General features: G+C 50.3%; 1 protein-coding gene, 1 long non-coding RNA gene and 1 pseudogene across 2 annotated transcripts; 2 read left to right on the forward strand and 1 right to left on the reverse strand.

The window, feature by feature from the left end:
* Positions 1-16,880, forward strand: part of LOC117192304 — a 97,023-nt pseudogene that overhangs the window by 35,814 nt on the left and 44,329 nt on the right.
* On the forward strand, positions 9,348-9,819 carry LOC117192307. The gene is made up of 2 exons (XR_004474282.1): positions 9,348-9,508; positions 9,562-9,819. It is a non-coding gene; the product is annotated as an uncharacterized LOC117192307 (long non-coding RNA).
* LOC117192305 lies at positions 10,488-11,507 on the reverse strand. The gene is made up of 3 exons (XM_033396958.1): positions 11,339-11,507; positions 11,100-11,280; positions 10,488-11,043 (listed from the first exon to the last, which is right to left on the reverse strand). Coding segments are annotated over exons 1-3 (663 nt in total). The 5' UTR covers positions 11,341-11,507; the 3' UTR covers positions 10,488-10,563.

The raw sequence follows: 16,880 nt of genomic DNA on the forward strand, positions 1-16,880 counted from the left end.
TGAATGAATAAGGGAGGGATTTAATTGTGTGGCGCCTAATTGAAGCTATGAATTATTAATTGATAATGTGTACACGATGATAAGCGATAAACATACAGATTCCTGATCCACGATCCCTCTGTTGGCATAGCCTCCGTTTGGTAGCCTCCGTTATTTTCCATTGCTGTACTCGTTTTGTTGAGTGAGTGTGCAAAGAGAGAAGAGGCTTCGCAAAGCTTGGGAGCAACAGCAGTAGCGAGAGAGAGCCGAAGCAAGGAAAGCTCTTCTCCTCTCCCTCTAACCCAAAATCCATTCTTTAAACGCAATACTGAGCATAGATCCTCTCACAAATGCCTAAGATATTCGTTTTTGCGTGGCTCTGTGCAATAACAAGGGATTATTGAACGAGAATTGTACTGCGATATATTCATAGAACTCGGACTTTTACGTATCGAAGGGAAAATGGAAAGGGGAGAGCGGACTGTGTTTGGGGGGCCTATTGCCGCGCCGGGCAACGCCTCCAAATCTGGGGCCGTACGTTTGATAAGCCTCCCGCGTTCAATAGGCCTCCCGTGGTTTGTTCTTCAAGTTGGTTTTATTCAGGTGTTTCATTTACAATATCGGGGCGGGTTGTTAAACTATGGGAGCTAGAGCTAAAAAACTTGTACCGCTTCAGTAAACTTTTTCCGCTGCCTTTCTTTTCGTTCTTCCTCTTCCTGGCCTACAGCTGCCGTTCCCCCTGATTAACCCTTTGCTCGGCGCTGTTAATGTTTGTGCTGTTAACGTCTGTGCTGTTAGGCGCAGTGATATTTAGAGCTGTTCGGCGCAGTGATATTTAGAGCTGCCACTGCGCTTTCTGCCGTAACATTCCCCCCTTCGCAAACTTCGTCGCTTGTCGTGATGTTTGCCAAACTTCTGGTTACGCCTTGATCCATTGGTGTGTTCGTTGTCCTCACGTCTAACTTGGCCAGTTTAGCTATTGGCCGAGTTAGCAGTCCAGATGCAGTGCGGATCACCGCGCTTCGGGCGATCCCGTCCTTGGCTACTCGAAGGTCCATGATGACGCCTTTCCTCCACTGCACCTTGGGGCTTGTTTCGTCCGCTAGAACCACGACGTCTCCGAGTTGGATAGGGTTGATTGGGGGTCCATGCCATTTGGTTCGTGGCGTCAGGCTCGGTAGGTACTCCTTCAGCCATCGTTTTCTAAAGCTGTCCACGATCTGCCCTGCAATGCGAAAACTCTTACCAAGCATAGCTCCTATTGCGCTGCTGTCGCTCTTTGCTGCCATCGAGCTGGTCTCTGCTCTCAGAAAGTGATTCGGTGTAAGTACGTCGGCTTCCGGACACTCCAACGGCACGTAAGTCAGGGGTCGGGAATTTAGCATATTTTCTATCCTTGCTAGTGCTGTTCTCAGCACTGGTTCTTGTACGTGTGTCTCCTCTAATATTTCGGCTAGTATGGATTTCACCGATCTGATCATCCTTTCCCACGCACCTCCCATGTGGGGTGCTCCTGGGTGCGAACTCTTGCTCGCAGTCCTGGTATGTGGTACAATTGTCGCATCTCGTTGACGACGATCTCAGTCAGCTGATGCTGAAACTTCCGATGGAAATAATCAATGAAAAGATTAGTGACGTTATGTCCTCCGGGTAGAATTACTGGCCGTTTCAGGTTCCTCGTTATGCCGATCGACTTATCTATGCGGCCGCGTATTCTCAGTACGCCTGTTTCATCGAGGTACGGCGATAATTTGTAGATCGAACTTTTCTTACTCACGATTCTTCCTTGTCGTAGAAGAGCCATTTCTTTAGAGTAAGCCTCTTCTTGGACCATCCGGTATATAACGATGTTGACATCTTCCATGTTGCGAAAGCGTGCGGCTAAATTTGCCTCCTCTGATGCGAAATCTCTTTTGCGTATTTTGTCCAGAAATCTCATCACGCATCTCAGGGCTCCCGTGAACTTTTCCCATTTGCTAAAGCGACATACATTTGGGATTATGCTACTCAGCTTTGATGGCGGTTTCGGCGTATCTGTCCATTCGTGTACGTGTATCCGTTCCAGATTACTCGAGTTGAGCTGTGTAGTTGGCCAGTATTCATCCTCGTCAAATAGGAGCGGCGGACCGGAGAACCATCTCGCTTCCGGTTGGAAACTCGATTCTTTGGTCCACTTCGTTCCATCGTCTGCTACGTTCAGAGCGGATGGAACCCATTTCCATTCTGATATGTCCGAGGTTTCCAAGATCTCTCCAATTCGGAGCGCAAGGAACTGATGGTACTTTCGGGCGTCTGAACATATCCAATACAACACGTTCTTGGAGTCGGTCCAAAAAACACGTCGCTTGACCTCGACGGAGAGCTCCTGTGTTATGAGTTTCGCTAGTCGCAGGCCGAGGATCGCTGCCATAAGCTCCATCCTGGGAATCGAAATTGGTTTCAATGGTGCCACTCTTGTCTTGGATGCGAGTAGTGTGCACCTGACTTCTCCTCTTTGTTCGATCCTTATGTAGGCGACGGCTGCAAAGGCGTTTATGCTCGCGTCTGTAAAGATGTGTAATTGGATATTAGATGTTTCTTTCGTTAGACCGAGATATCGTGGAACCCTTAATTTTTCGATGTTTTGTAGTTGCCGTGCCCATATCATCCAACGTTGACGTTCGCTTTCTTCGACCTGTTCATCCCAGCCTACGGCCGACCTCCACACGTCCTGCAGTAGTATCTTTGCCTGTATAATATAGAACCCCAATAGTCCTAAGGGATCGAAGATGGTCATGACTGTACGTAGAATTGACCGCTTCGTCACAGTTTGTTTTCGTTTCGTCGTATATGTCATTCCGAAACTTATTGACGAAGGTGAAGTAATCATTCCTTGGATGCCACCACATACCAAGCACTTGTTCTCGTCTTGTCGAGTCCGTCATCTCGATGGTTCGTTCTTGATGATCTCCATCTCCTGAGAGCGCTCTCATCACGGTGCTCGAGTTAGATATCCATCCTCTCATCTCGAAGCCTCCTTCTTTGTGTATGTTCCTCACTGCCAGCGCTAGACGGACCATTTCGTCTTCTGAGTCACAGCTTTGGAGCCAGTCATCTACAAAGGTGTTGCGAAGTATGGCCTCTACTTCCTCTCTTTGTTCCTTGATGAACCTTTCTGCGTTCCTATCTCTCACGTAGGTCGCTGCTGCTGGGGAACAAGAAGCACCAAAGGTCATTACGCTCATTACGTACCTATCCGGTTCTTGACTGGTGTCACCATATCTCCAGAGAAACTGCTGTGAGCTTTGATCCTCCGAAAGTATCCTAACCTGGTGAAACATTTCTCTAATATCTCCGCAGATGCCAATAGACTTCTCTCGAAAGCGCGATATTACTCCTACCAGCGATGGCAATTGGTCGGGGCCCTTTAGTAGCATTGAATTAAGAGCGATGCCTTCCACTTTGGCTGCTGCATCCCATACGAGTCTTAATTTGCCTTTGTTCGGGTTCTTAGTCACGAATACGGGCAGATACCAGGAGCGTTTGCCTTCGACCATTTCATCTTTTTTGAGTTTTCGGACGTAGCCGATGTCTTCGTACCTCTTAATCTGTTCGTTTACGAACTCTCGTAGCACCTTATCGCGTGTCATACGAGATTCTAGGCACCGAAGTCGTCGCATTGCCATCTCTCTGGAAGAAGGAAGTTCCACGTTGTCGTACCGCCAGAGAAGTCCTGTCTCCCATCTCTTCATTTCGCTGCTAAGCCTCGTGGAATTTTCCAGTATTGTTTTTGCTCTTTCGTCCTCTTTGGACCTGAGTGTGCTCTTCGCCATGTTTATGCCAACTGCGTCTAATGAGAAACTCTCTTTTACAAGAGTGGCCAGCTGTGGGTGTTTATTACATTCGCATACGTGCATTACCCGCGGACTCGCTGGCCCGTCGCCCTTTCTGCGGCCATAAACAGACCACCCCAACCTGGACTTGGCGGCGATAAATTCGGAATTCTCGCCTTCTTTGACAGTCAGTGGCACTCCAAGTTTCACGTTGTCCAATCCGATGATCAATGACGCTCTCACGTCCTTGTAGCTGAGTATCGGTAGCTTTTCCAGGTGCGAATGGGATCTTAGGATTGAGTCGTCCAGCGTCTGCTTCGGCAGATCCAGGTTTTTTACTGTTCTCACGTTTTGAAGCGTGAATCTGCGAGCCACATTGTCCCTTGGAGAGATCGCTAGGCTTATCCATTTGGATTGAGATTCTCTCTGCGTGATGTCTCCAGTCCAGCGTAGGCATAACTCGTCCGAGGGGCCATCGATACCTAGTTTTTCCGTTATCTCCGTCTCGATTAGGGTACAGGCGGATCCTTCGTCTATCAGTGCGAACACTTGCATTTGGCCGTTCGGTCCATACAATGTATGGACAACGCAGCTTCGTTCTGCATCGTGTGCAGTACCGTAGTGCTTTCCTTCGGCTTTCCTTCGGCCTCTACCCTAGAGCTTTGCTGGTTACTGTTGTGGAGGAGGAAATGGTGCTTTCTCGAGCATCCGTCGACGGAACATACTCTTGTTGACTTACAGTGCCTTATAAAGTGTTTGCCGAGGCACCTCCAGCATAGCTTATTGTCTCTGACGAAGTTCCATCTACCTGGCCCTTCTGGCTCCAGGAACTGCTTACAGTCCTCCAATTTGTGGGCCCCATTGCACCTACGGCAGGGCGGTTGTGCGCTGCTATCATTGTGCACCATAAACCGGACTCTTGGGTTCTTCTCCTTCGTGCAGACTTCTTTCTCGGGTGCTACTGGCATCACGGTGCTTGCGCATGATGCGACTCGGAATAGCCAATCGTCGAAAACAGCGATGTTTACCCTCGGAAGTCCAGCGCTTTGTCTGGCCCATTCCAGTTTCAAGTCGAATGGGAGTTTCTCCACAGGGTCGCGAAGTAACATTGGGTCGTTCAGATAGGCGGACAGTCCTATCGCGTCAACAGTAGCGCGATAGTTTTGCACCGACAGCGCCAGGCGCACTAGGCTTTCGATGCTGCTCGATTTCACGGACGGCTCCATTCTTAGCTTCGTTTGTAGGGTGTGATATATGGCCTCTGGTCGGCCATATAGCATTCGAAAAGTCTCGATGGCTAGTCGAACTGTTGCGGGCATCATTCATTTTCCTCGTACTGCTTCCAAAGCGGCACCTTTCAGGCACTTTTGCAGCCTCATGAGATTCTCTTGATCGCTGAGTCCGCAGCGTTCTGTAGATTGCTCGAAGTTTACTATGAACATGTGCCATTCCTCGGAGTTTCCAGAAAAGCATGGTAGATCCTTGTTGATGACTTGTCTTGTGGCTATCTGGGATGCTGTAAAGCATCTCTCCGCCCCCGCTGGCGCGACCGAGATCACATCTATATATGTATCCCTAACGCGATGAGTTTCCCTTGCACCTCCCTCAGTCTCAGAACACGCACCAAGCATCTTTTCCGGCACATATATTTCTCCTAATCCACACAGGGAAGAGCCAGATTCCGACTTCTGACCTTTGACGCCGTCCATTTTACTCCGGTGTCTTTTTTGTACAGTCCTGGTTTGTGGTTATACACGAACCTCGTGTCGCTCGAATGTAAGAGATTGGCCTTTCTGTCCAACTGTATGAGGATATCTCACCTGCAAAGTCGAATCCCTCGTGACGCAGCTGACTGCGTCGCACGCCGATCTTCTTTCTGTCGGTCGTGATTATTCGACTTGCTCTCCGTTGAGCAGGAAAAGTTTTTTAGAATATTGCCGCGCCGGGCAACGCCTCCAAATCTGGGGCCGTACGTTTGATAAGCCTCCCGCGTTCAATAGGCCTCCCGTGGTTTGTTCTTCAAGTTGGTTTTATTCAGGTGTTCACTTACAATATCGGGGCGGGTTGTTAAACTATGGGAGCTAGAGCTTCAGTAAACTTTTTCCGCTGCCTTTCTTTTCGTTCTTCCTCTTCCTGGCCTATAGCTAACGTTCGCCCTGATTAACCCTTTGCTCGGCGCTGTTAATGTTTGTGCTGTTAACGTCTGTGCTGTTAGGCGCAGTGATATTTAGAGCTGTTCGGCGCAGTGATATTTAGAGCTGCCACTGCGCTTTCTGCCGTAACCGGGCCCTTAATGTATTCTAATTAATGACAGTCTTTTCGGCGATAACATCTCTTGGGTGATGAAAGCAGATACGCGGAGTGCCAGTGCCCGCATCACAGCTTCTGCTTCTTCTGCTCGTAATAAAAATATAACTTTAAAGGCCCCCAAAGCGACGCCGCCGTACAGTGTCGCCCATAACTAGGTCCACCCCGGATCCTTAGATCACAAAGACAAGGAGCGAGAGGAAAGGAGGGAGGTGTGGAATATTGGGTGCTAAATAAAATCACTTGAAGTTGCCACCGCGCGATATTAAAAGCGCATAGAATTCGAGGGAAATCGCTGGATTACAGTTTCAGCAGCAGCAGCAGAAGGGGTGGGGGAGTGGAAGTGGCAGTGAGGGGGGCAGCAACAGAAGTGACCTACATTATGTGGCAGCCAACGAAACACAAAGTTGTTGCTTTTGTAGCTACTGCTGGGTGGCATGATTATATGTAGTGCGCGGTACTCGTCGGTTGCACGGAGCATACTGGACGCTACGGAGACACCCAACAGAGAGAGAACCCTCCAGAGCAGAGCTCCGGCGCTCGAGTCGAGGGTACAACGACATTTTGTATCCAGACTTCTGTGGTATGCCACTGTTACAAGGGTATTTCAAAACATCAAAAATTTTGAAGATACTGGAAAATTAAAAACGCCCTCTCATGGAGAATGTCTACCATGTCTACCCATCTGAATCAGATCGGATCATTACTAAAACCAAAAGAACAAATCAATTTGCAGTGGCTACGGAGCGCCTGACGACAATTTCAGACTGATTTTCTGTCTCTCTCGCACGCACTCTTTTTCGTTCAATGCCAGCGCCGTCTGCCGGAGGAGAGCCATACTGACTAAGTATCGAGTATAAATGTAGAGTTGCGGTCGCAGCCTCAAATCAGAACGTTTCCCCTCGTTCCTTTTTTTTGGTTGTGGGTCGGGGGTGCCATGAATGAATGAGCAGCAAACCTCATGATGATCTAATGAGCAATTTAAGAGATTAATTTATGGATACGTATACGATACACAGATACAGATACAGAGGACACAATCCCATCGCCTCTTCGGATGGGAGATGCTGCCATTGCGACAGCAGAAGCAGAAACATCAACCAGCTCTCTTGCAGCCTAATGACGCAGCCACTTAAGCGCGTTGCATGTGTACGTGTCATGTATCCGTATCTGTGCAGTGCAGTGCGCGCCATACTGGCTGCGGGTCTGGCTGCTCTTGTCGATGCCTCCGCCACTGTGCCACTGCCACTGCGGCGGCAACATGTAAAAGTAATTGCCAACCCGGATGCTGACTGACTCTGACTCCATTGCTGCATTGGCAGCCTCTCTGGCTGCCTTTTTGGATGAGTGTGGCTGTGCCACATGAAAGCCAGAAATTAGAAACGGATCTGAAATTGGAAATGCCTCAGACTCGAACGCAGTGTCGGTACTCCAGTTCTCCTTCTCGTTGGCGTTGTATTTGTCGTCACGATGTTTGGCACTTGTTCCCTGCTGCCACATTATGCAGCTCTCCTTTTGTTCCCCTTCTCTCTTTCTCCACCACCATCTGTGTGGGTGTTTCTATCAGGCAGGCTCCGTTTTTCATTTACTTTTGCGGATTACGTTTTCAGCCAAAACGTTTCGTTTTCGTTTTAAGGTGCTCCAGTTTTCACATATTTTTTATACCCGATACTCAAAATGAGTATTGGGGTATATTAGATTTGTGGTAAAAGTGGATGTGTGTAACGTCCAGAAGGAATCGTTTCCGACCCCATAAAGTATATATATTCTTGATCAGAATCAATAGCCGAGTCGATTGAGCCCTGTCTGTCTGTCCGTCTGTCCGTCTGTCCGTCCGTCCGTCCGTCCGTCCGTCCGTCCGTCTGTCCGTCCGTCCGTCCGTCCGTCCGTCCGTCCGTCCATCCGTCCGTCCGTCCGTCCCCTTCAGCGCCTAGTGCTCAAAGACTATAAGAGCTAGAGCAACGATGTTTTGGATCCAGACATCTGTGATATGTCACTGCTACAAAAGTATTTCAAAACTTTGCCCGCCCACTTCCGCCCCCACAAAGGACGAAAATCTGTGGCATCCACATTTTTAAAGATACGATAAAACCAAAAATGCAGAATCGTAGAGGATGACTATATGTTCTAGAGTGTAAAATCTCAACCAGATCGTATAATTATTATAGCCAGAATCAAGAAAACAATTTCATTCTTTCTCGCTCTGTCTCTCTCTAACACACAGGTTTCATGGTCGGTTTTGCCAATTGCAAAATATGAGTTCAAGGATCTCAGAACCTATAAGAGCCAGAGCAACCAAATTTGGTATCCACACTCCTGTGATATCGGACCTTGACCGGTTCGTGTCCAAATTTCGCCACACCCCCTTTCGCCCCCGCAAAGGACGAAAATCTGGGGCATCCACAAATCTCAGAGACTATTAAGGCTAGAGTAACCAAATTTGGTATCCGCACTTCTGTTAGGTCTCACTATAAAACGTATATCTCAGAATTTCGCCCCACCCCCTTCCGCCCCCACAAAGCTCGAAAATCTGTTGCATCCACAATATTGCACATTCGAGAAAACTAAAAATGCAGAATCATAGATAATGACTATATCTATCAGATTGCTGAATCTGGATCATATCGGATCATTTTTGTAGCAAGAAATCAATTTGCAGTGGCCACGCAGCGCCCGACGTCACGCTCAGACTGATTTTCTGTCTCTCTCGCACGCACTCTTTGTCGTGTGGTTCAATATTAGCGGCGTCTGCCGCAGGAGAGCCATACTGACTTAGTATCGGGTATAACTGTATAGTTGCGGTGTACGCAGCAACTCACAACGTTCCCCCTCGTTTTTTTATCGATATGTTTCTTTTTTCATCGTTTCTGGCAAACAAAAACAGCTGACCTGGCAAATTTTATGTGGAGATAATGTTTTTTATCCCCAATCGGCCGACTAATTATTTCGAATTAAATAAAACTCGGCGCAGAAATAAAATTACGATATGTTCTTTAATGCGTGACATCCAAATTGCAAGTGTGGCTTGCCTGCCCTTTACATTGCCGCTCCGATCGCTAAGCGCAGCTTCGCTCGGCCGACGTTGGCAGGCAGACGCAAAGCGGAGATAGCGAAGAGCGAGCTGGCAGAGAGCGTTTAGCAGGGCAAGCAAGCGCAAAGCTTTAACAAACAAATGAGTGACATAGACATAAGTAACAAACAAAATAAGCGGCTGAGGGCCAAGAATTAGGTGCTATTTGGCAAGCAGCTAATCGGCTGGGTTCTGCTTTGTAAAAATACAGCGTGATTAAAATGCCTTTTATTTTTTCAATTGCTTGTTTTGAAGCAAAACGATTGCAGAAATTACGTGATCTAAGAATATCTAGACATCTTAGATGCAACACTTGTGTATTTAACATGTCTGACGAACTGTGAGTAACAGCATGCGTATTGAAAATTAAATTGCTAATGGTAAAGCTTTCAGATTTGTGAAGTCATTTCGGATCGACAAAAAAACTTTCAAAATGATTTTGGAGAAAGTTCATCCCCACTTAGGTGTTACCAAGAAGTTATCTCCCTCTACGTAATTGGCTTCAGTAATGCGATATCTCGCCACTGGCTGCTACCAGTGGGCAGTTGCCAAAGACCACCATATAAACATTGGACGCAGTACATTTGGAAAGATTCTTCACATTTCGTTGTTGAGTTCATTTCGTTGCAGATGAATAATCATCAATTGCAACAATCATATGAATATTTCTATCGGAACTTTAAGTTGCCTCGAATTGGTGCCTGTGTGGATGGAACTCACATCAGAATACTAAAGCCTGTAGAAAACCACTCCGTGTTCTATAATAGGAAAGGATTTTATAGCATGAATGCCATGGTGTTGTGTAACTACAACATGGAGATAATTGCTATTGATGCCACGCACCCTGGTTCCTGCCATGACTCCTTCATTTGGAATCACTCCCCTGCTAGGGAATATTTATCCACGACCATTAATGGGTTTGTTTTGGCTGATTCGGGCTACGCTCTAGAGAGTTTTGTTCTGACTCCTTATAGGAGCGCGGAGGTAGCCACCTATCAGCAAAGATTCAACATAAAGCATACTGGAGCACGAAATATTATAGAACGCACCATTGGAGTCCTCAAAAGCCGTTTCCGTTGCTTGCAATGCACTTTAAATTACCCACCAATATTTTGTTGCCAAATTATAAATGTATGCTGTGTATTTGTATGTATGCTGTATGTATTTGTAGAAGACGTAATGTCTTAATCGAGGAGGATGTTCGATTTGACGACCCTCTAGACACTGAAAATGAATTCGACGACACTGAAAATAATGGATCATCTATACGCGATGAAATAGCTCAGGCCATTCCTTATTAAAATGCAAAATGTTTCATGTTTTCTTCTTTATGTCATTCGATATTCTTTATAACTAATAAAGCTAAGTTTCACAAAAAAACTAATAGGAAACTAATTATTTCGCAAATTTGTCCAAAATTTGGCTAAATTTGTCTACAAGCGCCTTTTGGACCTCGAGCTTCTCCTTCTCTAACGATTCCATTCGTTCGAAATGTTCCGAAATTTTCTTGGAAATTGCCGACATTTCATCCAGCTGAGCAGCGCAGAGATTGTTGAGGTCCATGGTCTGCGCTGGTCTAGTTCGACGGCGCTTCGGCATGGGCTCCTCCTTCTCTGAGGGTTCGTCCTTCTCTGAGGGTTCCTCCTCAATGGGGTCTTCCATCACGCACTTAACCCAGTGTCGGCCTCCTTGGTCGTACGGGGGGGGAAGTCCATACGCTGGCCCACCTACTCCTTCCACCATTTCGTAGAGGCCACATTCCTCCTCCAATTCCCCAAGCGATTGCTGAGCGAAGGGCCCTCCACCTGTAGCTCGAGTTTCTGATTTGTTTTTCGCCATCTTCTTGCGGATGTTTGTTTTCCAATCTGCCCAAACCTGAAATTGTAGAATTGAATATAGTAGTGTGCTACCTTTTGTTGTGCAACACATACCTTTTTCCAACCCAATGCGTCCTTGATTGGCGGCCCAACAGCATTGAGAGCGCCGCAAAGCTCTGCCCACTTGGCATCGACAACAACTCGGTCGCCCTTCACAAATCCTTTTGCCAAGTCCGGGTTGTCTTTCATAAAACCCACCAGGATTTCATCTTGAAGAGATGATTTATGCTTTCCCCTGGATATAAAGAACAAAGCGGTAATTTTGAAATAAAAAATTAATTTGCTGCACCTACATTTTGAAGTCCGAATTAAATTGGGCGGGAAACAGCTGTGCTCACCCAGATGTTCTGTTATGCGCATGTTACAAGCACAGTCTGAGCTGTTACATGCACATTTGTGCTGTTATACGCAAAAATTTATTACTTGCCAACGTTCCGATAACCAAATCGGAATGCGTCAGCTGCTTACACCAAATTGCTGTGGCCAATTTTGTCCGAACCAAATTTGAGGTTGGGTTAAAATAAAATTATTTATAAAGAAAGCACAAGTTTGTGATGTACCTATTTCAGGCTGAGGTAAGCTCAGTCCCGTCCAGGGGTCAATCCACAAGAAATTTGTAGAAATGTGATGGAACCTTAAGGGCGGCGTCAGGGGGGCGGCCTGTCGTAGAGAGGTGGATCAGGGCTAGAATGGGCGCCGCTCGTCGTGTGTGCGAAACGACTGTATGGACTCGGGGCGGGGCGGCGTCGGTGCCTCGGCTAATTGGGGTAAACTTACGCAATCGGGTGTTTTTACCTTAATAATTCGACACTTTATTGTATTTCTTGGCGGTTTAAATGAACTTATTTTAAATTGTGCGCCGATGTCTTCTGGTGAGTTCCGGGTACCGCGTCTGTACTCCGGGTCGAGTCTCTGCGTAAGTTTTGGTACCACGACCGTACTGTGAGCCGGATCTCTGCGTAAGTCTTGGTATCACGACCGTACTGTGAGCCGGGTTTCTGCGTAAGTTGCTCTTTGGTTCTCGTCGCCGTCTTTTTATAGGCCCGTATTGCTGGGTCGGCGCAGATTTTGGCGGCGCCGACTTTCCTCCGTCGATGATCCCGGAAGGCCGCACTCGGCCGATGGCTTGGCTTGGAGTGGGGGAAAGCTCGTGTGACCTGATGTCTTTGGTCAGCGTTCTAGAGTTGGCGCGTGTTGATTGTTGGTTGCTTGCGACGCGCTCATTATCGGGCGGTGGACGGATTGTATCGAAACCTTTTAGGTTCGTTCCACCCTCCCCTTTCTTCCCCGGCGAGAGTTACGAGGACTCGCGGGTCGGGCTCTTGTGGTTTCTTCTGTGGTCTGCGTTGGGGTTTCCTCGTTCCCTTCGCTTCGTCAGCGGATTTGTGGGGCGCGCGGTCGTGAACGTTACGTTACTTCTCTCGCTGGCGTCAGCGCTGTTCGATTAATTGGTGGTCGCGCGGTTCGCTGCGCTTGCATTCTCGGCGGTATTATGCCATCCGGCTCGTTTTTTTTTGCCGGTGTTGTCTTTTGGCCGGGTGTCCCGGGTTTCTCTGACTCAGTGGCGCCGTGGTTGGGGCGCCGGGTTGAGGTCTCGTTGCTTTCTTCGTGGATGTCAGCATTCTCGAGTAGGTCAGTGGGTTCTTCGGACTCGTGATCGTGGAACTCTCTCAGGTCGTTGATATTTGCGGTTTTGTGTTTCCGGCTTTCGCAGTGTTGTAAATTGGCGATGTTTGGTGATGGAAAACTCTTGACCCGGTAGGGGCCGTCGAACTTCGGGCCAGCTTTGCCGCAAAGCCCTCGGCGGCGTTTGAGAGGTGGTGTTGGCGTAGTAGTATCAGTGATCCGACGGCGGGGCGCCATAGTCGCCGGCGGAGGTTGTAATGTCTCCCTTGTTCTTGACTGGCTCTCTGGATGTTGTTCCGGACGATGGCGAATACTTCTTTCAGCCTCGTCGCTTTGCTGGTGGCCGCCTCTGGCGTACTTCCTGTCCCGGGAAGTCGGGGCTCTCTTCCTTGCAGGAGGAAGGCGGGGCTGAATCCGGTCGTCTCGGAGACGCTGGAGTTGATCGCCAATGTCATCTCGGGTAGGAGCTCGTCCCATGTATTCTGGTGGTCGTCGACGAACTGGGCGATCATCGTTTTCACAGTCCGATTGGCTCTCTCCGTCGGGTTTTCCTGGGGGCAATATGGGGCTGTGTGTTGCAGCTCCACGCCTGCGCTTCGCATGAATGTTCTAAACGATCGGCTGGTGAACTGGGTTCCGTTGTCGCAGACGAATAGTTTTGGCACGCCGAAGCTGCTCAGTATTCGTTCTCTGAAGGCTCGTTCGAGGTTCGCTGTTTCTTGAGGGGTACCAGTTCGACCCACTTGGAGAAAGTGTCGAAGAATACCAGTAAGATGGTGTTCCCGTGCTTGGACCGTGGTAATGGTCCGACGAAGTCGGCACACAGGGTGGCGAGGGTTCTTCAGCTTTACGTGTGAGCATCCTGCCCACGGCCTTGCGCTGCGTGGCTTTGAACTTCTGACAGCTTACACAGCCCTGCACGTACCGTCGCACGTCTCTGTGTAGTCCTGGGCAGTAGTATCGTTGTGTTGTCCTCAGGATGGGTTTTCGGACGCCAAGGTGTCCTGCCGTTGGTTCGTCGTGGCATTCGCGGAGTACTCTCGTCCGGCCGTTTTTGGGCACGCATAGTTTCCACGGTATGTGGTCGTCGTCGTCGGCTCCGTGTCCTAGGTAGCGGTATAGCTGCCCATTTTCGTACGTGTAGTCTGGGTACTTCTGGCGTTCGTCTGGGACTTGTTGGATCCTTTGTTTAAGCCAGGTGCATGGTGTGTCGTCTTCCTCAATGCGGGAGAGGGTCTCCAGTGGTTGTCTTGACAGTGCGTCTGCGACTACGTTCTGGTTGCCGGCCCGATAGTGCACGTCGTATTGGTATTGCTGTAGTTCGAGCGCCCATCTTGCTTCTCTACCGTAAGGGCTCTCGAGGGTATTCAGCCACTTTAGTGCGAGATGATCGGTGATGACGTCGAATCGGTAGCCTTCGGCGAGGCATTCCTCGTCGGTGGCCGAGTAGTTTTCTTCTGCCTTGTTGAGGCGTCGACTGACGTATGCGATGACCCGCTCTTTCCCTTCGATCTCTTGGGTGAGGACCGCGCCTACTCCAAGGTTGCTTGCGTCCGTCTGCAGGGAAAATTTGACGTTAAAGTCTGGGCAGGCGAGTACCGGCGCGGTGGTGAGCAGTGTTTTCAGCTCGTCGAAGGCGTCTTGTTGTTCTTGACCCCATGTCCATGCTTTCCCTTTCTTCAGCAGCAGTGACATTGGTTGGACTACGGTGGCAAAGTTTGGGACAAATCTGCGGTATCACCCGGCCACGCCTACGCATTGTCGTAGCTCCTTCAGGTTGGTCGGCGGCCTCAGATCCTTTACGGCTGCGATTTTGTCGGGGTCCGTGTGGATCGCTGATCACGTGGCCCAGGTATTTTATCCGGCGCTGGAAGAAGGCACACTTGTCCGTGTTGACCCGTAGGTTTGCCTTTCGCAGTCGTGCGAAAACTTCTTTTACGTTGTTCAGGTGTTCCTGGAAGCTTTTCCCGACGATGACGATGTCGTCGAGATATGCGAACGCGAATGGTTCCATGTCTGCGCCGATGACGGCGTCGAGGGTCCGTTGAAACGTGGCTCCCGCGGAGTGTAAACCGCAAGGCATTACTTTCCATTGGTATAATCCTCGGCCGGGTATCGTGAATGCCGTGGCTTTCCGGCTGTCGCGGGCCATTGGTATCTGCCAATATCCGTTTTTCAGGTCGAGGGTCGTGATGAAGTGGGCATTTCGGAGTCGCTCTAGTAAGTAGTTGATCCTGGGTAGCGGGTACGCGTCCGGGATGGAACGCTCGTTTAGCTGTCGATAATATACACACATGCGCCATCTCCCGTCCTTTTTGCGGACCAGGACGATTGGCGCGCTGTGGGGGCTCCGGGATGGTTCGATTAGGTCCTCAGCTATCAGTTGGTCGACCTGTTCATCGATGATCCGCCGCATGGCTGGATTTTTCGGGTAGTACCGTTGTTTTATGGGTCGGTTGTCCCTCATGACGATAGTGTGTTCCGTTAGGCCCGTCGTCCCTCGGATGCCTGCGAGTGTTGGCAGTTCCTCGTCTAGGAATTTCCGTATTTTCGGCGCGATGTCGGGAGGCCATGGGTCGGAGATTCGTTCCGAATCGTCCTCGGGTGGGTCGTCGATTCCAGGGTCGCAAGTGTGGTCGGGGTTCTCGGGGAGGATTGTTGTGTCGAATGCGCTTGGTGGTTCGACTTCGCGAGTGTGTTCGCTTATGCTGTCGACGATGGCGGGCGCCTCGATCATGAGTAGGGGGCTCGTGTGTGTCCTGGGGGGTGCTTGCGCGACGTTGTACTCAGCGTGATGTACGAACGTGCGGGTCTCGATGGCGATCGTAGCGTTTGACCGACGGCTAGTTTGGGCGGTGAGGTTCACTGACATGGCTCCAGGCGTGGTGCTGGGCCGCATGCCGGCGCCGTACGAGGTGTTGCCCGGGAGGCGTTCCATGATGTCGGGGACGATCGATGGTGCGTCGGCTCCAGGTGCGTCGGGGTTCCGATGGGTGCCTCGCGTGGCAGTGATCGCCTTTCCCGGTTCCTTCCTGAGAGGACGCGGGAGTAGCGGGTCGGTCGGTGTCGTAGGGGTCGTTTTCGCGTCGACGCGTTCGAGGGCCAGGGTGGCGGTCGGAGGTGGTACCTCCAGCGCCTGGCTGCTGCGTGGCGGCTGCCGTTGCTGGGGCCGGGTTGTCTTCTGGAGGGGCGTCCTGGGTTCTTTTCCCTTCGTTGGTGGAACCGCGTCGGTGCCCTCGCGAGACCGGCTCGCTCTCTTCGTGGCTTTGCTTAGTTTTGGTTTTCTCGGAGTGGGCCTGGGGCTAGTGTGCTTCGTCGTGGCCGTGGGTTCTGTGTTCCTTGTTCCTTGTGCTCTTGTCTCGTGTCGCGGCGGGGAATTCATTGGCGGCGGAGGTCTCGAGTTCGTGGGTCCGGGGGCGTGTACTTGGCTTGCGGTGATAATCGGCGTGTTTGGGATGGGGCGTTGGCAGCCTTGGAGCTGGAGGCGTGTGGCGCCACATTGTATTGTGGTTTCAATGGCGCACAGGAAATCCATCCCTATGATGGCCTGCTCTACCATATTGGGTAGTACCAAGAGTGGCATCTGTATCTCTTGTTCGTCTAGTTTGACGCGCGCTAGCAAGATCTGAGTTATCTCGCGGGCCGAGCCGTCTGCTAGGCGTATCGGGACGCCTGCGGCTCGCAGGTCGTTGTCGCGGCCGAGTTTGCGGGCGAGGTTGGAGTTGATGAAGCTTCGGGACGCCACAGTGTCGACGGTGGCTTCCGCGCGCCGTCCTCCGATGGTCACTCTCGCCATTATCCGGCCGTCGTGTACTTGTAGCGGGTTTCTTAGTTGGTTGTCTGAGGAAGCGTCGTGCCCGGCTGTTCCCGTGTCAGCTGGGGACGCGAGTCGTTTCCCGACGGGTCCCGGCGGCAACAGCCCACGGTGCGCGTTCCGCGCCTGCCGCATTCCCAACAGAAGAGGATCGATGGGTTGATGCAGTCGCGAGAAACATGTCCAGCTTCTCCGCAGCGTCGACAGGCTGCGCGTGGGTTGGCGATGGGGGTGGTGATCATTCTATGTGCCGTTTCCTGTGCTGGAGCGCCGACCTGGTGCGGCTTCCTTGCGGGTTCCGAGGTGTTCCAGTGAGGCTTTCGGAATCGGGCCCGATTCGTCCCGCTTTCGTTTTGTTGTGCCGTTGGCCGCGTGTACCTGGGTGGTTGTCGAGG

Source organism: Drosophila miranda, assembly GCF_003369915.1.
Source record: "Drosophila miranda strain MSH22 chromosome Y unlocalized genomic scaffold, D.miranda_PacBio2.1 Contig_Y2_pilon, whole genome shotgun sequence".
Lineage (NCBI taxonomy): Eukaryota > Metazoa > Arthropoda > Insecta > Diptera > Drosophilidae > Drosophila > Drosophila miranda.